Source organism: Rhizopus delemar, genomic scaffold, assembly GCF_000149305.1.
Source record: "Rhizopus delemar RA 99-880 supercont3.23 genomic scaffold, whole genome shotgun sequence".
Taxonomy (NCBI): Eukaryota; Fungi; Mucoromycota; class Mucoromycetes; order Mucorales; family Rhizopodaceae; genus Rhizopus; species Rhizopus delemar.
Window position 1 is genome coordinate 119829 of NW_027137849.1, and position 25081 is coordinate 144909.

Below are 25081 nucleotides of genomic sequence, written 5' to 3' on the forward strand. Positions count from 1 at the left end.
CAAAACGGTTTTGGTGAAACTTTGTCATTATCTTTTTCTTGCTGTTCACTGTTGAATCCACGTGCATATATGATTTACGGCTCACAAAATTGGCAGTTGGTCATACTAACTCAGGGACACAATACAAAAAGCAGCAGCACCCAATTTTGGGAATGTGTTTCACTTGAATTGGAAGTTTGCGTGCGCTACTGTGTTTGTCTAAGGTTTATACATGATTATGGTAATTATCAATAAAGAAACACACCTTGAGGCATTGCTAATAAATTAACGTGAATGTAATCATCATCAAACTTTAGATGTGAGCATTAAATCAGAATGAACATTTTAAAGCTATATAAGATACTTTCTGTCTTATTTTGTGGTAACATCATGTACTTTATCAGATAAAAATCTGATTTTGAATCCTAAAAAAATAATTTTGAAGGGTCCAAAGTTCAAGAAGCATAAATCGGGCTCATTCTATTCGGAACCTACTACCTTGCCATAAAAAGAACTCACTTATTCTTTGCATGAGCAATTTTTCAATTTAATTTTTTTATTTTATGTAGCATATTTCCTGTGGTCGTTGAAAAGAGAACAGGAGCAATAAAGTATACGATAATCGATTACGCAGCATAGAATAGTGCATGAAGACATATGTGTAACAGGGAAGCAAAGCTCAACTCCATGTATCAACCAGATGAAATGTAATGCTCAAACTAAACTGGTACATTACACCACTCATTTTGTTGACGTCTCCTATATTTCTCATTTTGGGTCTTTAATTTGCGGATCTAACTTTATCAGTTTTTATATAAAATTAAGTTTAGTTTGCGTGAAACAATAATGTTTTGCAAATAATAAAGGGCTCTTAAACAGAAGTTTCAAATTCTAAAGAACCTTTTCAACTTTAAACAAATCATTTTATACAGACTAGTCACTGTTTGAACTATAAAATAAGCAATCTCATTATCAGAGCACTTGATAGGAAACTGTTCATCACGGATAATCTTACTCTATAGAAGATGGCAACTGAGTGACTGCAGTAGGTCTATCTAAATCAATGTGAAACCTTAATTGACAACATTATGTTTCTCCTTTCTTCTATCAAAAAGAACGAACTGTAATTCGTCCGTTCTTTTATAAATGTATAGAAAATAATTCGAAAAAGTTGCTGCTCTACGTATTTCTTTTATGTTTGTCGTAATGACAACTAGATACGATAAAATTCATGCCATAAAGCATTGGAATATACAACATTGAAGCACATGCGGTATTGCAAATTGATTCGGACAAAATAATTACTGGATGATATTACCTGGAAATACAGTGTAACACTGCCCGACAGTTCAAATTAGTTAAATGTGTTGTGTTCAATAGGGAGGTTGTACTTTTACCAAATAGGTTGTGGAGCTTATATTTGAGACAAAAGACATTATTATTTTCTTTATTTTATTGATTCACAAGATAAAAACTATCTCAGCTTAATAATATATATAACCACCTGAAAATGAAGAACTCTCTTTTTTTGACCCTTTTTTTATAAAATAAAAATGCGTCTCTCATTAGGTCAAATTTTGATACCTTCAAGCCTCTTGGTCTCACTTGCTAATGCTGTAAGCACCACTCTTCACGTCTGCTCTTCTTGTGATTATACCAACATTACCAGTGCGCTGAATGCTCTTCCCAACACTACCGAAACTTGGACGGTGGCGATCGCACCTGGAAATTATAAAGAAAAGATCATTTTAACCAGAAGCAATGTCATTTTGAAGCCTTCTTCATCAAAAGGGAAAGTATCAATTCAATATGACAGCTTTAAGGATACCCAGTCCCATGTAGGAAAAGATTCCGATGCTGCTGTTTTAGCTGTTCGTGGCCAAAATGTAAAGGTATATGACATGACCATCGCAAACGTTTTCCATCAAACGAGAAACATGGCCAACTTGGCATTGAGCGTTGAAGCAAAACAAGTTTCTTTCTACGGTGTCAAGTTTTATGGTTTCCAGGATACGCTCTATGTGACTAAAAACTCTACAGCCTATTTCAAAAATTGTCATGTAGAGGGGTCCGTTGACTTTATTTTTGGATCGGGTGTTGGTAAGAAGGGTTGAGATGTGAAACAGAGTTGGCTTCTAATTAAAGGCACTTAATAGGTTACTTTGAAGATTGTGAAATTGCTTCTAATATGAATGGGGGATATATCACGGCTCACAAGAGAAGTTCTGCAGATGCTGAAGGTGGTCTTTACTTCAACAACTGCAAAGCTTTTGCTACTTTACCATCAGGTCCTCTTGCTGATACTAAGAATACGTCCATGTCCTTTACTTCATCATCACAATTCCCAAATTCTTGCTATCTCGGCCGACCCTGGAATCAACATGCTCGTGTCGTTTTTATGAACTCCGAGATTGGATCTCATATCAAGCCTGCTGCTTGGAGTGTTTGGCAGGCCAAGGACCCTAGAACAGATGGTGTTGCTTTTTACGAATACAACAATGGTGGAAACAACCCTTGGAATGCAAGTATTCGTGCCAACTTTTCGTCTTTACTCACTAAATCTGAAGCTAAACAATATACTCTTAAAAATGTATTCAAGCATTATTCTTGGATTGATTCAAGATATTAAATATCGCGCGTATTTGGAAAAAAAAATTAAAATTGCTGATAACATTTAATAAAGTTATTGTTTGAAAGGATGCAGCAATTATTGACTACTAATTTACCCCTTCGGAGCTTGTTTATTCAATCAAGTTTATAAAAAAGGACAAGTCTTTATTCTTTATGATATCTACTCAACAGATAGTCCATTATTTATTTTTATTTGAATTCTAATTATTTACATTGTACATGATACGATTTAAGGAGTTAGATATTTACGACAAAGGCAAGCGATACAAATTATGCAGGACAATAAGAACCGATGGATTCTCCAGCTGCTTGTGGATGGACAAAAGAATTGATGGTGATGTATAATGTGTAGATCATGATACCGGCTCCAAAGACCATCAAAAAGCTATCTACAGCTCTATCTGTTGTTTTACTCGACATCTTCCAATGGAACATGCCAGGGAAAATGAAACAGAGCGGAACACAAGCGACAGAACCAACCAAGGAAACAAACTTGTCTAGATTATCACCGCCGACGCCGAAAGATATGACAGCACAGACGATGGATATGATCACTCTGTACATATTCTTTGACCATTTAACAGCCATACTATCTTTACCAGATCTAAATTTCCCAAAAATTCCGTTTTCAATGATCTTCAAAGCTGGGAAAAGCATAAAAGGAGCAGTCAGACAAATGGCTAAGGAATAGAGCAACTCAATCGTAATAGTAAGCTTATTGTCTGACGGGAAATTGTAGATAACAGCAGCTTGAATTTTATCGCCATAAGCAAGATAGGATAGGGTGCCGATCAAGATGTAAATCACAGTGACAATGCACATGCCCAAGGTAAGCACTAAAGGAAATTTCTCGGGACGTTTCATCGATTCGACAATGGGAATGACTAATTTAAGGATAAGTTACTCATTTTTCATTGTCATATTTTCTGGATTAACAACTTACTTAACCCGATGCCTTCAAATGAGAAAGTAGCCGTACCAATCATGAGAGCAAAATTCTGTGGGTTGACAGCAGCGATGTTGGGTCCAATGCCTACGTTTTTTAATTGATCGGCTGTAAAGTAGATCACGCAGATCAAGCCAAACAGAATGAGGATATCAGCAAGAATGATAGCAAAGGATAGTCGAGCGATATGTCTAACCAGAGCACAAGGAATCAAGATGACAAGAGGGAACCAGATATAATACTTTTCTGCGATATTAGACGTACAGTTTGAAAGGACATCAACTGCGTTGACAAGATTACCAGAAACAAAGATGAAGTAGGAGCATACAAGCCAATTTGGAAATACAATAAAGAATAAGACAATAAATCGAATCCATTGACCATAAAGTATGCCACCAACATCACCGTACGATCCCCCTATACTCAATTGGGTATTGACCAATCTTTGGAAGGCCACAAGACAAATGGCTGCAATAATGACCATCAGTACGATCGATAATGCCAAGCCGCCATTTTGAAACCTAGAATGACACAAGATTTCATGAGTATGCCTGATTTTGTTGCAAATATTTGAACTGAAACTTACGCTTTTGGAAGAAACAAAACACCAGAGCCGATGAATGCTTTCAGAAACATAAACATTGCTTTGGAAAAAGAGGCCTTTGGTTTATCATTTTCATCTGATTCAACAAACGATTCTTCATCCATCACCGATACTTCTGTTTTATTTTTCAAAGAGGAGCGCCGAGAAGCGTTATTTTTACACTTTTCTTCATCCACACATGTTGGCCTTTGTCTGTTCTGATTCTCTTCTAGCCTTTCACCAGCAAAGTTACTGTAGAGAGAGAACGTCGAGAGGTTTCGGATCATTGAATTTCTTGACACAGGGGAAACAATTGAGGCTGCTCTGCTGGACAGCTTTGGCCTTGATCTGATCTGGCCGGTTGTGTTCATCCGACTGTTTCTTGGACGGGGCTTTGCGTTTGGCATTGTATCAAGGTCAGAGAAATGAGCATGGTTATTATTTCCAGTGGGAAGTGAGGACATATAGTCAGTTTTTGGATGTTCATAAGATCGACTTCGTACTTGTGCTAAATTGACTGTTCCTCTCACAACTTCATTATTTACGGTTTCATCCAAATTCATTGTTATGTTTTGATTTTATAGGAATATATAGAATGAAAACAAAAGAAAAGCCCCCAAGTCTGCATAGTGTTTATATAGACTTTCTATTTTCTGCTGGTACTGCATCAATTTCAATCCCCTTAGATCTTCGAACTGACGTCATGTTCAAAAACGGCAGTTACACAACATCCATTTTCACCTTTTGCTTGAAAGAAAAAAAAATAAAATGGCCTGATCAACCAAGTGTATACCTTAAAACGTATTTTCTTTTTAATTGTGCCTTTATTCGTATTACAAATAAAGTATAGCTTTTATTTGCTTTACTGTAAATGCAATGCGTCATGTAGCTATTTTCTTTTCAATGTTTAAAATTAAGAATTGTTACACGATGTGGAGAAAAAAGAAAATGATATCATTGACTAAACACACAATTTCTGAGCGGATATAAAGCTCTTTTTGATGAGTGCAGCTTGCTTTTTAGTTGTAGAAAACTTTATTCTAACAAGGCTTATTGTTCTTCAATTTGTTTTAGTCTACAACTCTGAAATGTAAAGAAAACTTAATTTTTCTCCGGGTTTGCGGGAAAACGGACTTTAGACGATTTAGTTAACCCCTATGTCCTTTGCTTTTTATGGAATCTACGGGATTTCCCATCTGAGGTATTTTCATTTTGTTATAGTAAGCAAAACAATTGATCAATTGAAGCTAATTCTGTTTGGTAAGTTTACCGTTTCAGAAAAATTGCTTGGCTTTTATATGTTCTCTGTTATTCTATTTTCTAATAATTCTTTTGTAGGATTATTTTACTGTATCAAATTGATAATCATGTAAGGGGAAAGTTGTTATTAATCAATGGGGAAAAAAAGAGTGAGGTGAAATGAGCATATCGTTTTTACTCGCTGCCATTGGTAGTAGCATCGTCAGTTACTCTATTATTCTTTATTTCAAGTAAAGCCTCGACTGCTTCATAGTAGTTATTAATGCGTGTATTTTATATATGGCTTCATGGCTCACGGTTAAAACAAAAATTGGCACCTTGAACCTAAGAATAGAACTTACATGCAACTTGTTAAATTTATTACATTTGATATAAACCTATTTGTTATTATATACTAGATAGCAAGAGATTACAAACAAACGGATTATACAGATTATTTTCAACAAGGTCATCAATCATTATGTTCATCTCTTTTATAAGCTTTAGCGCCCTAAAGTTTAGTTTTTTTTTTTGCATTTCTAAATCAAATGAGCATCATACAAGATACTTCTTTTCTGTTGTTTGTTATACCTTTGTCATGAATTGTTTAAGCGGCTAAAGGTGTATTCAAAAAAAAAGTTGCCAGGTAAAAATGAGCAAAAAGATATTTTGATATGGGATCACCAAACCAACAAGTGCACTTGTTCAATACCATCATAAAGGACATCTGCATAAAAACGTGCAAGCAGATATTTTCGAAAGCGCTTTGTTTCTAAAGCCTCTCAAGCATTGTTTTTAATTGAGCTTCGCTACTTACTGAACTTGGTGTTAAATTTTGAAGAATTCAAAATTTCCTGTATAAAAATGGTATTTGAACAAATACTTGTACTAATAATGTTTTGGCATTTTTAAAAAAAGTTATCTTGCTTTCCAAAGAAGAAATTTGTCATGCAGGATTAAGTAAAGATGATATAAAGTCTGTCATGTAAATTCTGAAGTTTGTTTAAACGTAAATATACTGAATTCATTTAAATACAGTGTGAAATGGCTTATTAAAAAAGATTGTTTAAACCTTCTCAGGCCTCTTGTCATATTTTGTAGCACATCATCCAATTTTAGTTTAATGTATTCCTTACAATGATGGACGAAATAAATGTATACATTTTCTCTTTTGTTAATCAATTTGTATACGAAGTTTACATTATAAATGATCTCAGGTTATGAGCTATTTATGCAACTGAAAAGTAAACAGCACACATAAATATATTCTAAGAGCATCGTAAACAAGTAATAGTTCAATTAAAAGACTTGTTTTATATACATTAATAATAGTCTAATAAAGTTGTAACAAAATAGATTGATATGAAGGAGTTATGTGTTTATACTGAGATGTATGCTTTTTTTTTTTTTTTTTTTTTTTATTTTTTTTTTTTGCGCGATTAACTTTTAATAGTGGAACCCATACAATCATTAATTAAAGGTAAAAGGTAGTTTACACAGACCTTGATCTCAAAACCCTTGCTGCGATCATATTGTCATGCTGTATTTTTCTTTTTTAAAAAAAAAGAGAATCATAAAATCTAATAGGACACCGCTTCTTGACAAGTACTCAAGCATTAAAACCATATAGGAGACCTGATCTGTACAAAGCTAAGGGAATCTGTGCTTAATTCAAACCTCTAACATAAGAGATTCGAGCAATGTAAAATTGGAAAAAATTTTACTTCAAGAATCAACCTTAAACACAAGAATTAAATCTAAACTATGCTTGCTATACACGATAATGTGGAAAATATGCTGTTTACATGGCAAATAAGATGTAAGTTTACTCTAAATAAGAGTAGAGATATGATAACCAGTTAAACTGAAGGAAAGAAAACAAACGCCTTATATATTCTCAATTTGTACACAGTTGATTGGGCTTTTTTTAATAATATTCCAAATTTCTAAGCTATTGATCATTTTCTTTGTAATATAACGAGTTTGATGTAATTGATTCTTCTTATGCAAGCATAAAATAAATAAACCAATTGGTCAAGTTAGCTGATATCCCTTGTAATTAATAGTAAATAGTAATTAATATATTTTCCATATACTTCATAAATAATAAAAAAAAAAATTAGAGAAAAGAACAAATCTTCCTTTTTTTTGTTTCAATGACATATATGACATATAAAATGTTTTCAAGAAAAGTCATATTTATTCATATCTGTTTAGACTCTTAAGGAGGTTATTTACACAGTATTTTCATTCAACAATAAAAATAACAATGTGGTATCTTGTTTAATGAAGGGCAGGGCACTTTTGAGCTTCTTCAGCACTCACTTTAATATTTCCATGTTCATCATATCTCATAGGATGACCGGTAGTTTGGTCATGAAGATCACTTGCTTGTCTTGCAAGCTTTACACGTTCTTTGTCCGTATTAGCCTAATGCGAAAAAAATTTCAACATTTTGTACATAAAATAAAACTGTGCTTGCCTATACTTACGTGCGTAGACTGTTCTACTATGTCAACAATTTTGCTAGCATTTTCCTTCATATTGGATTTGTTATTGTTCATATTTATTGATGTGTAGGTAAAAAAGTAAAAGACAATATCAAATGTATTTATATTTTTAAAGATGCATGAATGAATCTTAAACAAAGGGTCCTTTACCAAAGATAGGGTTAGTGGTATGTTCAACCAATCAAATGAAGTGGCATTACGTCAAAAGAGAGACTAATTATACAATAAAATCGAGCTTGTTACTCTGATCGTGTAATATGATATTAATGATGATAATAATGAGATATAATACAAAGTAAACATGAATACATATAAATTATTTAGTTGCTGCTGTCTTTCTTGAAATACCCATTGGGTCATTTGTGTCTATGTCTCGTACATGTGATAGTTTATCGTCCATTTTTAAGAATACCTCACTACCACTTTTCACTATAACTGGAGGTTTATGATATTTCTTTCTATATTCGTCTAATTGGCTTAATGTAATATCAGATCCACCAGTGATTAAAATAATTACATCACTTCCAGGCTCTAATGATGGTAAAATATCTCGAATTATTTGCGTATAACATAATGATAATACAGCACCGCAAGCAGGCTCCACTAATATCTTATTGTCCTCTGAAAAAGAAAAAAGGGTTGATAACAATATTTCATAGCATCCATTTCTAACTTTACCTGCGAACTGACGAACAGCATCTGCTGCCATAGCATCGCTTACAGCAAAAGGGACAACGGGGTGTATCAAGCTTAATTCAAGTGATTTAGCACACACCGTCTCTGATGCAAGGCTCGATGCAATTGTTGTGATTTTTTGTAAAGTGACAAGTTTTCCAGCGACAACAGATGCCTGAAAAGCATTGCTACCGTGTGTCTCTACTGCAATCACAGGAACTTCTTTCCAATCCACTTCCTGTAAGCCTGTTATCACCCCATTGAGTAATCCACCACCACCCACTGGACAAATGATGGCAGCTGGAGGATTATCTTGAAGTTGAGCTTTTAATTCATAAACGATGCTTGAATGGCCCTGCCAGATATCATCGTGGTCAGAAGAAGGTACATAAACACTAGATATTATCAATACAAGAAACACAAAACCATCCTATTTTTATACCAGTTTCTTTTTACTAGCTTCCTCGCATGTGAATCAGCCGCAATCCAGTTTTCACCAAATAATATCAGCTGAGATCCCTCTAACCTTATCGCTTCACATATTGAAGGATGTGTTGCTTTTGGTACAACAACTATAGCACTGATTTTCAACTGTCTAGCACAATAAGCCACCGCCAAAACCGTATTCACTCCGGATCCACATACAAGCTGTATATCTGTTCCTCTTGTCTCTACAGCTTTATAACAAAAATTTCCAATACCTCTAAAGTTAATTTTTTTTAATATCAATGCTTTGCTTATTGTTGCAATTCTTTTTTTTTTCTTACCGCATTTTTACTGAACCTGAAGGTTGAATGTTTTCCATTTTAAAATAAATATTACTTTTTTGTATCATAAATTAGTATTGATAAGACGAATGACAAGATGAATGTCCATACCTATCCAATTTCACACTGAGCTTTGTAGAATGGATCAATGGTGTTGGTACATGTAAGGTTTGAAGGTCCATAAACATTTGTTCGTCATCGGAGGAATCGTCCATTTTTTGTATTAATTTTTCAAAAAGGGAGAAAAAATGGAAAAAAAAAAAAAAAGGAACGCGTAGCGCGACGAAATCCAAAATTTATAAAAGCGCGAATTAGGAGAGGAAGAGAAATGGGTACTTTTTTCAACAAAATGACATTTGCAGAACTATTGAGTGAATCTGGTTGCCAGCTCGAGCCTATTATTGAATTTCGTAAATAAAATAAATCAAATGAAACATATATCTGCATTCTTATATGTTTGTATAAAGAGGTTGAGCAAGTACTTTTTCGTAGAAATCTTGCACTGAAACTGCGCAGTCAACCTAATTTATTTGACGACTTTATACAAGACATGCAAAATTATACCGAGGATCCAATCGTATTCAAAAAGTGTTTGCTTCCTTCCACGCTTGCAAATCGTATATCAAAGACGAGCCGGTACATATATACACATACAGAAAACAGTTGTTTTTTATAAAATTCCATTAACAAGGATCACATCAGCACGTCTAATACAGAAAGCTTATTTAAAACACTTTTGGCTGTTGATTCTATTCAAAGTGAATTGATTACATATTTATTAGAAAGACTTCCAGAGTTTTACGATGAGCTAGAAAACGAGTAAAAAAGAACAAGAAAATTAAAAAGGAAAATAAGATAACACAGTATATAGCAATTCTAGTTCCTGTACTGCTAGATTGATCTTGAATCAATTGCGTTGGTTAGACTATATAGCACAACCTGAGGCTTTGACTGATAAATTGATTGAGGTAAATTGGATTAACCTTATCCATAATAGTTTCTAATATATATACCAAAGATCATACAAATTACCCCTTCAATTATCCAACATGAAATCATAACATCTTTGCCGGACATTATCAATGACTCAGAACACAAGGTTAGACTGCATAGGATGCAAATTGAGATTCATACTAATGATTAATATAGCCTGTTGTTGTTTATCTAAAAGAGCTGATGAATGAGAATTTTGATTTAACGGTTCCGATTTTAGATGCACTATCCAATCTAACACTGCACTCTGAAAGCTTGGAGGACGTTAAAGAAATGGTTTTAGATAGACTTGAATCCGCAGAACTAGATGATCTCGCAGTTATTCTGAGATTTATGCTTCAAACTGTCACTCCTAACACAGTCGATATGGTCATAACTGGTATCCGCCAAAAATTAGATTTTAGAACATTAGGAAAAATACAGCAGTTTAATAGCTCACAAAGACAGACACAGCAACGCTCCAACAACTTAGTTAAGGATAGTCCAGAAGCTTTAATATTAGAATCCATTAAGCTTGGTTTGCAATTTCACAAATTTGTATGCGAATCTTGGTTCCGCTCTATTATGGCGTTGGAGGAAACTGTAAGATTATTGTATAGAGAAAAGAATATAAAGAATGTGTTCATTTATTTTTCACTTACGATTAAATAGCATACTCATAAAATCATTGATGTTTTAATTCTCATCATTCTATACTCTATGCCATCCATGAAGAAAAAAGCAGAAGCCGCTCTAAAAAAGAAAATTATCCATGGCTTGATCACTGCTCCATTACTAGAAGAATCGATTCTATGTCATTCAAGTGGATTAGCAGGCTACTGGAACTCTATTCTATCTTTATCTGAAAGTTTATTGCGGTCATGCCAGCAAAATGTTGCCATCTCTCCATGTGCAAATGTGTTGTATATCAGCTCCTTTAAAGCTTGTGATTCTTATTACAGACAAGAGATCGTTGGTTCTCTTGTGACGCATATTGGTAGCGGTATTGAAGCAGAAATGAATATTGCATTGGACGTGCTTTTACAACTAGCAAAGTCGGATGTGTCGAGTGTTACTGTGTATGGTGTGTTCATTAAAGGCATTTTGGATTACTTGGATAACTTAAATTTGTACCAGACGCGGACCTTGTTTGATGTGTTTAGTTTAATCGCTTTAACTGTAAGTAACGAATGGAGATTTTTCTTTTTTCTCATCTTTGTGTTTTGTTATAATTAGAGTGGCAATGTTGCTGACGGTTCAGGCAATTTATGGTCAGATATTCAAATTGTTATTAGAAAGCAGTTATCGAACCCTAGGGAAAAATATAAAAATATCGGTATCATCGCTAGTCTATCCGCTGTTCGAGTGCTAGGTTCTCGTGAGAGATGCAACGAAATACAAAATCAGCAAGGTGGATCTAGTTCGCAAACAAGCAAAATATCTGCTACAAGACACCCATTGCTCAAAGAATCGATAAGCATATTAGACAATCTGATGCGAAACTGCAACGGATATCCTGTAAGTAGCTTACTGTTTATTTCTTTTAGTATACGGTATTTAACTGTCCTTCCTTGTGGATTCATGTAGGCTTGCATATCATTATGCTATGATGAGCTGGCTTATATATTTAGTGAAGGGGATTTGGATGAAAGACTAGAAATGTGGATCAAGGAAAACTTGACATCAGATTTTACTGAATTCTACCTTTCCACTACAGACGATGCTTTACAATATATAGATGATGTTAAAAAGAAATCTCATTCAAGGCTGTCGCCGGTTCTTCAAATGAATGTGGATGAAGAGGCAAGACTACTTACTGAATCAATAGCCTGTTACTCATCTATATCTCACAGGAAGGTGTTGATATTGCTGTAAAGGTTTATGAACTCATCTCAAGAAAGGATGTTAAAACAAAAAAAAATATGGTTGTTCCCATGTGTTCGACATTCAATCTAATGCAAAGTTGTGAAAAGCAATTAAATGATGGCAGTTTGGAAGGGGTGAACGCTCTTTCAGGTTGCAGTATACTTTTGTTTAATGACGAGGATTTAGAAGAGCTTTCTTCTGAAGAAGCTGTAGATGCTTGTGACATATTGTTTTATACAATCAACTGGTAAGACAAATTTATTCCTTAGCTTTTATTAAGTCTTTATCTATAGGTTCAGAGAAGTACTGAATTCATTTATTGATGCAAAGGATGAAGATCTCTCTCAAACGCTCATTCTCCGTTTACGAAATATTTTAGAGCTAGAGTCCAAGCTGAACGGCTGCTTGAAGCATTTATCTACCTATGCACCTGTAGAGTTTTACAATACATTGGCCATATCGTTAAAAGAAGACTTTCCTCGATCCTCACAGATTATATCCTCCAGTAGTGCACCAGTTGAACTACAAGATAATCAAAGTTCTGCTAAATCAAGCGCTAAAAAAGAAAACAAATCTCTTAATATCACATTCAGCACAGTCTCTGAATTACGACCTTATATGCGAGCATTTAATGTAAGTTAGTATGCAGAAAAAGTACAAGAGGCTTTTATAAATATAATTATATTAGCTATCAGTATTTGAAATATTCAAATATAATAACAATAGAACCAAAATGACTGTAAGTTCACACAAAACAAAGAGAAGGTTTTTTTCAATACGCTCATCGTTTTTTCGGTAGTATGCAGAGATAAATTATATTTTAGAAGATCTTAATGATAAGCTGAATATCAAGATTGTTCCAGCGCCTGTATTACCATTTGGTAAAAAGAAGGCAACAAATGAAAATAAGAATCCTTCAAGTAATGTCACTTTGCTGGCCAGAATAGATTCCCAGAGATTCATGAGACAAGTAAAATACAGTAAAAAAAAAAAATCTAAGCTAATCCTTTTTTTTTTGGTAGATTATACCATCATTACCGTACATACTTCAAACATTAGAAGATTTGTATGCTGAGATGCAAGAACAGGTATTATAATATATCCGCTATTGTTAGTGATAGTCTAACATATTTTATACAGGATATTGACTCGGGCAGAGTCGATGTAAGAAAATTTATAGTATATTTTCAATCTCTTCTTACAATTGCTTCTAGGGGGCTGAAGAAATTGTAAAAGCCATTTCACATATGGTGAATATTCTTTATAAATTATTGTCATGGCCTTATATCCAAAGTTCAGATAATAAGGACATCTTGGAGGTATAGTTGCATAAAAGTAATAAAATACATGCAGATCCTGAACAAATCATTCAATATCAACAGGCAATTATCCAATCATTAGCTGATCGAATCTCTGGAGAGCCAACCAAAAAGAGAGTTCCTGCGGAAATCCTACTTCGCCAAGCTTTTCAATATCTTAGTAACTATGGAGAGAGCATGCCTCAGTCTATCACAGCTGTATTATTGTTCAAGACACTGCTGCGTCTAATGGAACTATCTAATAACCATATTAACTTAAGACAAGGCGCTTTAGCAGTAGTGTCTCGAATTACATCAACTTCTTGGTTCGATTGGCGTGATATAAAGGTAAGAAAGACTGCAGAAAAGCTTGGACACTAATTATGGTTGTCTTTAATAGAAAGAAATAGAATATTTAATTGAACAAACAATCGAGTTGAATGATGACCCACTTCAAGTACTTCATGAACTTGTCAATGATGTGTTATCAAGATTTGAAAGCGAAGGGTTGCTCGAGGACCATCCATTACTTAGAAATGATACCGCTGTTCAATATTACCAGGTACATAACAGGAAAAATTTTCGCAAGAAGTGTTCTAACAAATTTTCATTTTCATAGGCTATCATCAGTCAAACTGTCAAGTCTTTTGAATTACTCAAAAACACAGATCAGGACCCAGAAATTGTATTAGTTCAAATTGGTCGCGTAGTCAAGATTTTTGAGCGTATTACACATTATGTTAAAATCAAAGAGCAGCGTCTATTGATTGCTGTTTTACTCAAAACAGGCAAGCTCTTTATCGATCAATTTACAAAACATTCTATACCTTACTTCACACAAATATTCAAGACTTATAAGGCAAACATCTTAGCTATATTTAAAGATTTGCAAGCTGGTACGCGTGTTCTGCAGGTAACCTATTTTTTTAGAAGGAAAACAGGCCTTTTCTAATTTTTGTAGATTATTTGTTCACATGTCAAAGTGCTTAAAGACGTGTCGCTTTCAGCCTATGTACCCCCTTTAAAAAAGTCGTTGGAAAATATTATTTATCAAGTAAAGATGTTAGTAACTAGAAACGGAATTCCTGCGCCAGCTTTCTTCATGGGTAAAGAGAGAATGAATAAAAAATAAATTCAGCTTTTAACTTTGATCAACCTATCTAGGTGCATTAAAACATCGAGATATCAGCGGAGCGGAAATTTCATCTCAGGTATAAAAAAGGAAGAATATACATTTAACATTGAGCCTAATGTGTTATATAATAGATACTTCCTGAAGATGATGAAGATGATTCTATCAATGAGGAAAATACTCTTTCCGAAACAGGTGAAAGAGACCAATTAGAAACTGAAAGCAATAATGGCTCCACTACAAGCAGTAATACTAGTAGCACTAGAAAAGATCTAAATATTAAGCGCAAGAAAAAATATAACAGTTTGAATCCAAATAAGAGAAGCAAATTAACAGAATCAGTTCCTGAGCAAAATTATCGCACAAGTAGCCAAGTTCCTAGTTCTTCTGAAGATGAAGCAAATAGTGATGAACAAGATGATGAAAGAATGATTTCTAAGCTTGCTGCTGACCTTGGTATGGAAGATGAAGAAGAGGATGATGATGTGGTTCATGAATTTGACTTGGCAAACATGGATAGTGAAGAAGAACAGGATCCTTCTCCGAGACCTCGTTCGCTAACACCACCAGTAAAAGAAGAGAAAAAGCTGGTAGCAAAAAAGAAACGACTAGGTATCGGTCGCCCAAAGCCTATTGCTCAAAGAAAGATTTTTGATTTGAGTAGCGGTAGGGATGACTCAGAATAAGAATGTTAATAAATCTGCTGTTCATTAAAAAATACCGCTGTATTTTTTTTTTTTATAAATATCCTTCATATAAAAGATGTCTTTACATAATCCACTTGCTTCCCTTGAACAACTTGAAACAACAATCTCTAGAAAAGACGGCATTACAGAAGATCTTGAAGAAGATTTACGAAATTTCGGTGCAGAGCTTATTCAAAGTGCAGGCATTTTATTAAAGCTGTAAGAAAGAAAAAACTGATAAAAAAGAATTCAAAAATAAGATGAAAAATAGACCTCAGGTAGCTATGGCAACCGCTCAAGTACTATTCCAACGTTTCTTTTACATGACAAGTTTAAAAGATTATGGTATTGTTGTAAGTTTGATAGATTTATGATCTATTAGGAAAAAAAATTGATCTCTTTCAAGGAAATTGGAATGGGAGCATTGTTTCTTTCTTCAAAACTCGAAGAATGCATAGTTAGAATGACACATTTGATTACAGTATATGACATGTTGATCCGTAGAGCTAGGAAGGAATCGACAGAGATCCCTTTAGATGCATTTTCACAGGTAAATTCCTTTTTTTTTTTTTTATTTGATTAAAGTATTTTCAACTCTGGAAAATAGCACGGATATAATTTGAAAAATATGGTTATTACAGCAGAAATGCAAATTTTGAGAAAACTTGGATTCCACGTCCATGTACAACTGCCATACAATTTGATGATTAACTATTTAAGAATACTGGGACTTGAAGATGATGAAAAGGTGACAAAAAGAGCTTGGAACTATCTAAATGATGGGTAAATGTATACTGGATGAATTATATTTTTTATGAACTAATGTCTGTATAGCCTAAGAACAAATATATATGCTACTCATGAACCACCAACTATTGCATGTGCAAGCATATGGTTGGCGTGCAGAGAGGAAGGAATCAAGCTACCTTGCACAATTGGACAAGAATGGTGGCTATTATTTGATGTTGACTTTCTCAATTTCAAAAATGCAGCAGGCCACATCAAACGACTTTATTATAAAAAACTAGATAGAGCTCACCTGCCCATTTACAAAGAAGAGGTTATAGATTGGTTAAACAATAAAAAGAGAAAGAGAGAGCACTATGAGTCATAAGCTACTAAAGGATCAGCTAATTGTGCCTTGTAAATGGGTATCCTTGTATGCATGTCTTCTGTCTTTGCTGTTTCACAAGTGATAAATGTTTGCCATGAGCTTCTTTGTGATTGATTGTCGTATTTTTGCTGCCCGGATGATCCATCAACTAACGTGTCGGCTGTGCTTGACAAGTCGGTTACAATAGTGCTGTTGCTGTATATTTTTGATTCAGCATTGGAAAGGTATTTTTTCTCATTCATTCCAGCTACTTTTTCAGTAGCGGCTTTAGTAGAAGTAATGGTAAGCTGAGGGATGCATTTTGTTATACCTTTCTCTTCTTTCTCTTTGATTTCATTGTGACTTTGCTTATTATTTCTTTTTCTTTTGCGAACAATTAAAAACATGGCGGCTGCGATAAATGCAATGCCACCAAATAAGCTAATGGTTAAAATGATGGTTTGCGTTGATCTTGTTGGCAACGGATTGGACGTCGTAATATTGCTTTGTTCTATATTTGGATCAAGTCTGGATGCTGCTACAATAGAGTTTGTATCCAAGTATGAATTGCTGTTTTGGTCGTCTTCATTTTTTGAATTACTGCTGGCCGCGTCAGTTGGATCATATTTACTACTACTGCTACTGGTAACGATGGGTAATGAATTGAGTGATGCTGACGAAGAAATATGTGCTGTGAAGGATGATGAACGCGTTGGTCTTTTATGTGAATAAAATGATGCTGAACTTCTATGCAGTCGGCCTTTGTAAGAAGCATGCTTTTTTAATTTACTATGCTTTTTGTTAGATTTGAGAAAATGCTTTTTGTTTCTGTAATTTGATTTTTTATTGATGGACGTTTTATTTCGATGCCATATTTTGCTTGAAGGAGTCATTTATCTATATTAGAAGAAAGAGAGAAACAAAAATAAAAAATGTGACATACAAGAGTACATTAATGAAGTTTCATTTGATCCCTGAATAATAAAGGGATACTTAAAGTAAGGGTGTGCTAAGTTGGAATGAATAACGATTATATTTTATTGGGTTCAAATGATTTTTATTATTGTTTTTTTTTTTTTTTTTTTTTTTTTTTTTTATACAAAGATGGCTCCTTTCAAAATAATACATGAACGTGTATACTTTAAGAAGAAAGCCAAAGCAACAGTTTGTTTCTATTACAAATCCTGGAGTTATTAAGAAAAAAAAACATGCTCCAGATAGTCCAATATGACCTCTTTTTATTAAGGTAAATGGTAAAGTCGGTATTATCTTCTGATTCAGATAGATAGGTCACTATATATTTTAACAAAGTCTAATCAAAGGATTGAAAAAAAAGAATATATTGTTTTTTAGATCGCTTTAATATCCTAAAATAAATAATTGAGGTCTTTTATCGTATGCAGAGTTTGTAATCTGCAATTAATTTTGAATTTTTAATTGGAAAAAGATAATATATATACCTCCATCTCTACCCCCTTTCATATACATCTCGTACTACAATTCTTATGTTTGCTTAATATCCGTGCCGAATGGTCTGTTCGAGGGTCAATAGTATAAATTATGTATCGAAAGGAAGGAGTAAAGTGTACTGCATTGGTCTATAAGGTTTGGATTCTTATCTCCTTTTCCTCTTCTGGATATCGATTAATTTTCATAAACTGCGTTTGAATCATGTACAAGTAGTATACTTCTTTGATTTATTCATTATTTTACTGTCAGCAAACCTTACTAGCCTACTGATTATACTCTTTTACATAGCAAGTGGTATAATAACCTATAAATATGCTTAAAAGCAAGCATAATTTTTTCAAAACACAAATACTTCAGATATTCCGGCAGGCTATTGTGTATTTCGAAAGCACTCTATGTTAAAGGAAAAGTAGATAAAAATTTCGTAACTCAGTATTTAATAGAAAATATAGAAAAGAGCACAACTAAGAAGCACTAGAATTTTGAGATCTTTTCTAATATTTTGCAGTATCGCACACACCTCGGTAAATATGAAAATAAAATTCTTTAATTTCGTATTATTTCTGCTTAAAGCTGGTATAGGGCCTTGAATTCTAATATGACAAATGTTTGCACATAAACAGATAAGCATTTTTTAAAAAAGATTATATAAGTGCCCCCACCCCCTCCTCCTCCCCTTTTTTGTTTATTTAATACCTAACGAACTCTATATTATGCTTTGTTTTATTCAAAAATGAAGATTTATTAATAGTTGAATGAAGATTTGTTTGCTACTGCATACTTATGTGTCTGTATACATTTTGTATTTGGACAATTCAGATTATGATATTAAGAAAGAAATGCACATGTTAATTTAAGCATAGCTTCATGACAAATAGGACACTCATTCTTTGTCTTCACTAATTGTGTCAAAGTGGTTAGATAACCATTGGTTTACGGAAATATCTATCTATTGTTTTACCTCATTATCGCATGCTATACATGTAGCCGTGTGTTCACAATCGAGAAAGTCAAGCTTTGCTCAACATCAAGCGATACGCTACAGAGTATGTCCTTCCTTATGAGCTCATATTAGTGAGTCATTTGATCTATCAATCTACACCAACTCTACTGTTTTCAATTACATGAGATTGCTCCACAGAATTGGCTTTCAACAGGTATTATAATGTGTGTACGGAGAGTGAGGATGGGTCTGTGTGATTCCTGATGAGGTCTTCAGGTGTCAATACATCTTTATTTGCTGGAGGAGCTATAGATATAGTTGTATATCTCTGAGGATAAATTGGTGAATGACAGCTCGATCGTTGTGATGAATGTCTTTCTTGTTGGTTAAATGGTTATCTTTATGAAGGGTGAAAAAGATTATTTGGCTGTTGGTGATATGGCTGCAGTGGGAATTACTGTTGCAACAAAGATTGTTTTCGTTGTAAGCAAGTACCAGAGGAATCCTGAATAATGTTTGGGAATGGAAAAGAACTTGCCCAATCTAATTTGATAGCTACTTTATAATGCCAACTTCTGTAATACAACTCATTTTCATTGGACAAAGTCCTTTTTAAAGATAATTGATAGGATTGAATATACGCTTTCAACTAATTTGGAGATAGTTATAATAACTCATTTGAGTTCATATATTTCATTCTGATTAATTTGTATCAAGTGTTACAGCATGTTGCAGGACTTGAAACTGTTCAACATATGGTTCCAGCAAAGAAAAAGAAAGCTTAACTCTCACAATCAAAATTTTCAAATGTATGTTTATTGCCAACACAACTGCTACAAGTAGCATAGTCTATACAAAAACACAAGAATCACTATTCTCTCACTCCCTTAACAAAAAATTTTAATACAATTATGACAATGATATTTTGATAAAATAAATCAAAGATCGTTTGACACTCAATACAGCGTCTAGCCTCATTATGTGGACTTGGCTTTGGTATAAAAAATATCACCTGTACCAAATTTTTCTTTTGGCTGCTGCTGCAGCAGTGCTGATTAACCGGTGCTGTTATATATAAAGATGTTTAAAGCTATGTTATGGATTAATCTACGCATATGCCTGTTCTTTTCATAGCTCAATATAAATTGTAATAGAAAGAAGTTCTAGTTAATTAACGTAAAAAAATCTAGTAAAAAACATAGAGTGTAAATTTTGTTTTGATTTATAACTTTGGATAAAGTCGCACCACATTGTAATTTTTAGAACTTATTTCTTGGATATATGACGTTACAAGATATTAGATGATTAAAATTCGGTCTATTGTTGTTTGGTGCCATTATAACCCGATTTATCATTGTCATTTACTGCACAGGCAATACGGAACTATACACTTTCAAATGCGCTACAACATTCCAGCTAGTCAAAGATGAATAGCAAAAGCTTTAACATCATTTATATGTCCTTGATCATCTCTTTCAAAGAAAAGATGAATTTATTGTTACTTGCACTGCTAATTTTATTGAATGGATATCAGGAGTAATATATAAAAGCTGTAAGCAATAGTTTTATCACATAATCACTATACAAAACACCTTCACTTAAAATAGCAAAAGGTGTTTGTAACTTTTAGCTTAACTCTGACTTTGGTCCTGTCTCCTTGTGGCAAAGAAAATCATTTAATCAATGCAGCATTTTTTATTTTATCTGAAACTTATATAGAAATGAGCATATCAAAAGAACTATTGCATGCAGCAGTCATTTCAAATTATTTAATTCACAGCAATTGGTTTGCTGTACATGTATACAATAAGGATCATTCATGAATGCCCTTCCAGTACTTTTAATTACTTGCCAAGAACCTTTCTTCGGCTTTTTATATTAATGCTTAATATCATGCATATTCAATTCAAAATTTCGTTATTGTTGATCTTATCTTTGTTCATTGAAACCATGTGTATTTCCTGAAAGCCCAAGGAGAAAGAAAAGGAAAAGTAAAGCAAAGCAAAGCAAGGCAAAAAAAAAAAAAAAAAAAAGAAACATTACCCGTTCTTGTTTATGAGTACACAGAAACCGTATACAGAAGCTATGTAAATGCGGTTTTACTATCCATAAGGAAAGAAGATCAGATCATTTTGATGTAGAGCCTCTTTGTTGCATACCTCTCGGGGGTAACATATGCAACGGAACAATACAAAATAAAGAAAAAAGAAAAAGAAAAAACCCTTTCTTTTTTAGAAACACCTATGATTCTCAAAGGTAAAGCCCAGCTAGAACTGTATTATTCGTTGCCATAACAACCAAATGAGGTGCTGCTCCTTTTGCTGTTGTATCAGACATACTTTATATTGCATATATTAATCGCAGTTTGCAAATAGATTTAATATCGGCGATGATCGGCATAAGGTTTTCTCTCTCTCTCTCTCTCCCCAAACATAACCATTCCTTGTCTCATTAGTCGTTGTTCATATCATTCGACTGTCTTTCAACCAAACATCTCCCCCTTCTTGTAGATCGCATCTTTTTAATGCATAGATGTAACCATCCCATCTCTCATACTAAACCCTTTTTATTTCTTTATTTTTGCTTTAAAGGGGGGTTTTTTTGTTTTAATCCCATATCAGAGAATAGACAGAACTATAATATGCTTTATAAGCTTCTTTTTTCTTTTCTTTTTTTTTTTCCTTTTTGTCGCAAGTAGACTCAAAAGTAATAAATGGTAATAACAACATTGACTCTATATACAAATGTCGATTATTACGTACATATAACGTACATAGACAAGGATCAGCAATAACATGCTCATTCAAGTCTCATTTAAGGCGGAGAAACAAAAGGTAAAGGAAGGAGGAGGAGGAGAAAGAGAAGAAGGAGAAGGAGAAAGACGGAGGTTTCCTAGTAAAGGTAAAAGGTTCTGATGGTTCACAAATAAGATCAGCAAAATAACACCATGTTGCGTAACGGATTATATCTAGATTTCTATGAGCTAATAGTAATAGTAGTAATGCATATACACATATATAAAGAGTATGGATAATTCTTATTCAAAAAAAAAAAAGCATCGTATTTCTTCCATTTTTCTCTTTCTCTTTCTCTCTGTGTCTCGTTCATCATGAAGTTACAAATCTTTTTCGCCGTGTTAGCCATCTCATCTGTATTTGCAGTTGAAAAATGTGAAGATAGATTCCAAGTACGAGTTAATGGTGTTTGTAAAAGGGTTCCTTGCCGTGCAGATGCCCAATGTGAACAATTCGCTGGTTTCTGTACTGCTGCTAATATTGGTAAACCCTTTTGTCGTATTGGATCTTGTGGATGTAATGGCCAGCATGGACCAAAGCTCCCGGAATCCTGTAATAGGAACCTGAATGGTAACGATAAATGTAAACCAGGCGAGGTGTGTACACCTGGTGGTAACTGTGTTCCTGATCCCAAATGTTCATTTCATGGTGAATCCTGTGAGCCCGGTAAACGTTCTTGCTGTGGTGGTAATGGACATTGTCACAAGAGAGCGTTCTCAAGCACTTATAGCTGCGTTTATAATGCTTTTGCTAATGAAGATTGCTCTAGTGGGATACCTTGTGAAGGTACTTCCCAATGTCGAAATGGAAAATGTACCCTTGAAGTCGGAAGCTCGTGTGATAAAGACGAAAACGGCTGTCCTAGTGGAACTAGCTGTAGACATGTTCCTCTAAGTGAAGGTGTAAACAAGATGTGCATGCCTTGATTAGTCCGATGAAAAACCAAACGACAGACAGACTAGTTTATTTTTAAAATAAAATGCGTTTTTACTCTTTTTCATGTATGTATTCATATGAATGCCCTTAAATAAATCATGTATTGAATAAAGCTACACAAGCTTATTTACACAATTTGCGATCGTTCAAGGTATAATACTACCAATAGAATGAAGGAAGGAGAATAAATTGGGAATGAAAATAAAGATAAACATAGAACACTCCTATGAACGTTCTTCTTAGACTTCATGTAATCAAAAGAGAGCCAAGAGTAGTGAACATGATATAAGTGAACTCTATGCTCATAAGTCTGATGAGTTTTATGAATATTGAATGGGTAAAATAGATATATACATATCTCCTATTAATAAGCATGAAGCATAGCGTGTAAGCTCATTTAGAGACACAATGGATAATGAAGGCCTTAAATGAATTATATAATACAAAATACTATAATGATGTACGTTATACAGAAATATATCATCTCATGAAAACAACATAGTGTCTAAAGAAAAGGGTGAGTGACATATAAAAACTAACATCATCCGTAATAATTTTAAATTGTCGCAGTGACCAATAAAACTGGTTTCTTTTGCCAAAGACTTTTTTTCTTTTTTTCCCACAAATTACAAATAAAAAAATATGCCGAGTTTAACTAATCGTGAACCAATTACACCCACAGCACCCAATGACATGACAATTGCTGAATGTTATAGTCGGCTTGAAAACTTTTTGCGACAGCATTCTGATATAAAACAGTTTAAAGTAGAGGACGATCGTCATGGTATGGGTATGGTCTCCACTCTTGACCCTATTTATGCAACGAATATACGTCTAAATGAAAGAACGATTTGTAATTTTATGTTAAATAATGGATTTCAACAAGATGGTGATCATATTCTTTCAAGAAAATAAACTATTAGCTTGCAATAGATAACTTTGTATTTAATGCTTGTGCCAAATTTTGTATATCGTCATCTTCTTCTTCAACTTCTTCTTCTTGAATATAAGACACTATTCTCGACATAGATTGGCCCAAGCTCTGTATCATATCCGAACCTAATCATTGCTGCATCAGTCAAACAATTCAATACATGGACTGATAAAAATACCGCAGTCAGTGATGTCAATTAATCCATAAGCCATTAAAGCCCAGAGTAAATGCATGACGTTTTTTGCTATTCCTCTATGAAAACCCATTCCGATACCAACTCCTCTCCCTTCCTCTTCTAACCTTTCGGCACCCCAATGAAGTAAGATGAGTGTATCTGATTTGTCCATAAACTTTGATATTTCTTCTGTTAAATTCTGTTTTCGTTTACTTAAACTGTGTGTGATTGCATTGGTATAGACCACAATACGTGTCATAAGTTCTAGGCTTTTTAATAATAGTTCAGAATAAAGTGTGTTGCAGATGATGAGAGCATATTGATGAAAGATGGAAGGTGCCATAGTTACAGGTGATAAGAATTCAGTGAGATGATCATGTTCTATCACTGTTTGATGACTTGTATCAATGGAACAAACAAGAAATGTGTTCAAGAGTCTAGAACATCCCATCATCATCATTATTATTATTATTAATACAACGAAAATAGTGTGCTTATTACCTAGTAGTTTCTAACAAGACTCTGGCATCATTCTCAGTCCATAATATCGATCTACACAACTTTAATATGTCCATGTCGTTCAACAAGTAAGGACCAATACCACAATCCCAATGACTTGCCATATTAGCAAGTATGCCTAGTGCTAATTCTCTTGTTCTATTTCTTTCGGTGATTGTAATAATCTATTTACTTGATATTAATCTCTCTTTCACTTGTTACATATAATTAATGAATACTTTAAGTAACACTCTGTGAAATTGATGGTCGTTCAAAGATAGAGCATAATCTGGTACAGTACAAATATCCCAAGCAGCACATAAAGAGCGTTCAAAAGGTGAATCATCGTCTACATTTGAATCTGTTTTGTCTATTGTATTATTAACTACTTGGTCCAATATTCTTTTCAATATGGGTGTAATAATTGTCAAGTTTGCATTAGGATCCATGGATTAAAATAATTATTAAAAAAAAAATAAAAATAAAAATAAAATAAAAAAAAAATAAAAACCAAATTTTTATTAGAAAAGTTATGCAAGACCTGCTTGCTTTATGATTGCAGCCAATCTTTTATAATCTGCTAATAATTCAGTTACTTCACCTATTTTAAGTTCATCTACTGATTTCATTTCCAAGAATTTTGTTATAGGACCATTCTCTTGTGCTTTATTACTGCTACTATTACGCTGCCATAATTTATTAATACCATCAAAGACTGCCCTATATGAACTATCCACTACATCATTCATTAATTTCAATCCATTATTATTATGATTATTAGGTTTTGTGATTGATGATTCTTTCAAGTCTTCAACATGGCTATTTGTATGTTATTATATATACATAATATATCTTTGTATCGTTTACCTGATTACTTTATCAGCAGATAATCCTAATCCTACTAAATTTGCAGTCTCCAAAAAGGATACAGCAGCCATCTGAAAAGTAAATGA

General features: G+C 33.7%; 11 protein-coding genes across 11 annotated transcripts; 5 read left to right on the forward strand and 6 right to left on the reverse strand.

Moving 5' to 3' along the window:
* Positions 1-1532: 1532 nt before the first annotated feature.
* Positions 1533-2608, forward strand: RO3G_16870 (uncharacterized protein; the record flags this gene model as incomplete). Its single annotated transcript, XM_067671454.1, has 2 exons — positions 1533-2079; positions 2136-2608. The coding sequence occupies 2 exons, from the start codon at positions 1533-1535 to the stop codon at positions 2606-2608; spliced, it is 1020 nt and encodes a 339-aa protein (XP_067527555.1).
* Positions 2609-3161: 553 nt separating this feature from the next.
* RO3G_16871 (uncharacterized protein) lies at positions 3162-4702 on the reverse strand (the record flags this gene model as incomplete). Its single annotated transcript, XM_067671455.1, has 4 exons — positions 3162-3166; positions 3210-3494; positions 3554-4077; positions 4143-4702. 4 exons carry the CDS (start codon positions 4700-4702, stop codon positions 3162-3164), a joined length of 1374 nt encoding a protein of 457 aa, XP_067527556.1.
* Positions 4703-7661: 2959 nt separating this feature from the next.
* Positions 7662-7942, reverse strand: RO3G_16872 (uncharacterized protein; the record flags this gene model as incomplete). Its single annotated transcript, XM_067671456.1, has 2 exons — positions 7662-7808; positions 7871-7942. 2 exons carry the CDS (start codon positions 7940-7942, stop codon positions 7662-7664), a joined length of 219 nt encoding a protein of 72 aa, XP_067527557.1.
* Positions 7943-8406: 464 nt separating this feature from the next.
* RO3G_16873 (uncharacterized protein) lies at positions 8407-9545 on the reverse strand (the record flags this gene model as incomplete). The annotated part of the gene is made up of 4 exons (XM_067671457.1): positions 8407-8417; positions 8567-8958; positions 9006-9266; positions 9442-9545. 4 exons carry the CDS (start codon positions 9543-9545, stop codon positions 8407-8409), a joined length of 768 nt encoding a protein of 255 aa, XP_067527558.1.
* A 335-nt stretch (positions 9546-9880) lies between these two features.
* RO3G_16874 (uncharacterized protein) lies at positions 9881-11618 on the forward strand (the record flags this gene model as incomplete). Its single annotated transcript, XM_067671458.1, has 6 exons — positions 9881-9966; positions 10117-10149; positions 10202-10298; positions 10480-10905; positions 10975-11481; positions 11598-11618. The coding sequence occupies 6 exons, from the start codon at positions 9881-9883 to the stop codon at positions 11616-11618; spliced, it is 1170 nt and encodes a 389-aa protein (XP_067527559.1).
* Positions 11619-12224: 606 nt separating this feature from the next.
* On the forward strand, positions 12225-15781 carry RO3G_16875 (uncharacterized protein; the record flags this gene model as incomplete). The annotated part of the gene is made up of 16 exons (XM_067671459.1): positions 12225-12415; positions 12462-12801; positions 12857-12907; positions 12968-13138; positions 13191-13256; positions 13309-13332; positions 13383-13487; positions 13551-13814; positions 13867-14028; positions 14086-14379; positions 14428-14572; positions 14631-14677; positions 14733-15167; positions 15361-15503; positions 15556-15637; positions 15767-15781. 16 exons carry the CDS (start codon positions 12225-12227, stop codon positions 15779-15781), a joined length of 2535 nt encoding a protein of 844 aa, XP_067527560.1.
* Positions 15782-16385: 604 nt separating this feature from the next.
* Positions 16386-16735, reverse strand: RO3G_16876 (uncharacterized protein; the record flags this gene model as incomplete). Its single annotated transcript, XM_067671460.1, has 2 exons — positions 16386-16631; positions 16709-16735. 2 exons carry the CDS (start codon positions 16733-16735, stop codon positions 16386-16388), a joined length of 273 nt encoding a protein of 90 aa, XP_067527561.1.
* A 2457-nt stretch (positions 16736-19192) lies between these two features.
* RO3G_16877 (uncharacterized protein) lies at positions 19193-19303 on the forward strand (the record flags this gene model as incomplete). The annotated part of the gene is made up of 1 exon (XM_067671461.1): positions 19193-19303. The coding sequence occupies one exon, from the start codon at positions 19193-19195 to the stop codon at positions 19301-19303; it is 111 nt and encodes a 36-aa protein (XP_067527562.1).
* Positions 19304-21899: 2596 nt separating this feature from the next.
* On the forward strand, positions 21900-22511 carry RO3G_16878 (uncharacterized protein; the record flags this gene model as incomplete). Its single annotated transcript, XM_067671462.1, has 1 exon — positions 21900-22511. The coding sequence occupies one exon, from the start codon at positions 21900-21902 to the stop codon at positions 22509-22511; it is 612 nt and encodes a 203-aa protein (XP_067527563.1).
* A 1084-nt stretch (positions 22512-23595) lies between these two features.
* On the reverse strand, positions 23596-24253 carry RO3G_16879 (uncharacterized protein; the record flags this gene model as incomplete). The annotated part of the gene is made up of 2 exons (XM_067671463.1): positions 23596-24067; positions 24132-24253. 2 exons carry the CDS (start codon positions 24251-24253, stop codon positions 23596-23598), a joined length of 594 nt encoding a protein of 197 aa, XP_067527564.1.
* Positions 24254-24658: 405 nt separating this feature from the next.
* RO3G_16880 (uncharacterized protein) lies at positions 24659-25066 on the reverse strand (the record flags this gene model as incomplete). The annotated part of the gene is made up of 2 exons (XM_067671464.1): positions 24659-24947; positions 24996-25066. The coding sequence occupies 2 exons, from the start codon at positions 25064-25066 to the stop codon at positions 24659-24661; spliced, it is 360 nt and encodes a 119-aa protein (XP_067527565.1).
* Positions 25067-25081: the final 15 nt, after the last annotated feature.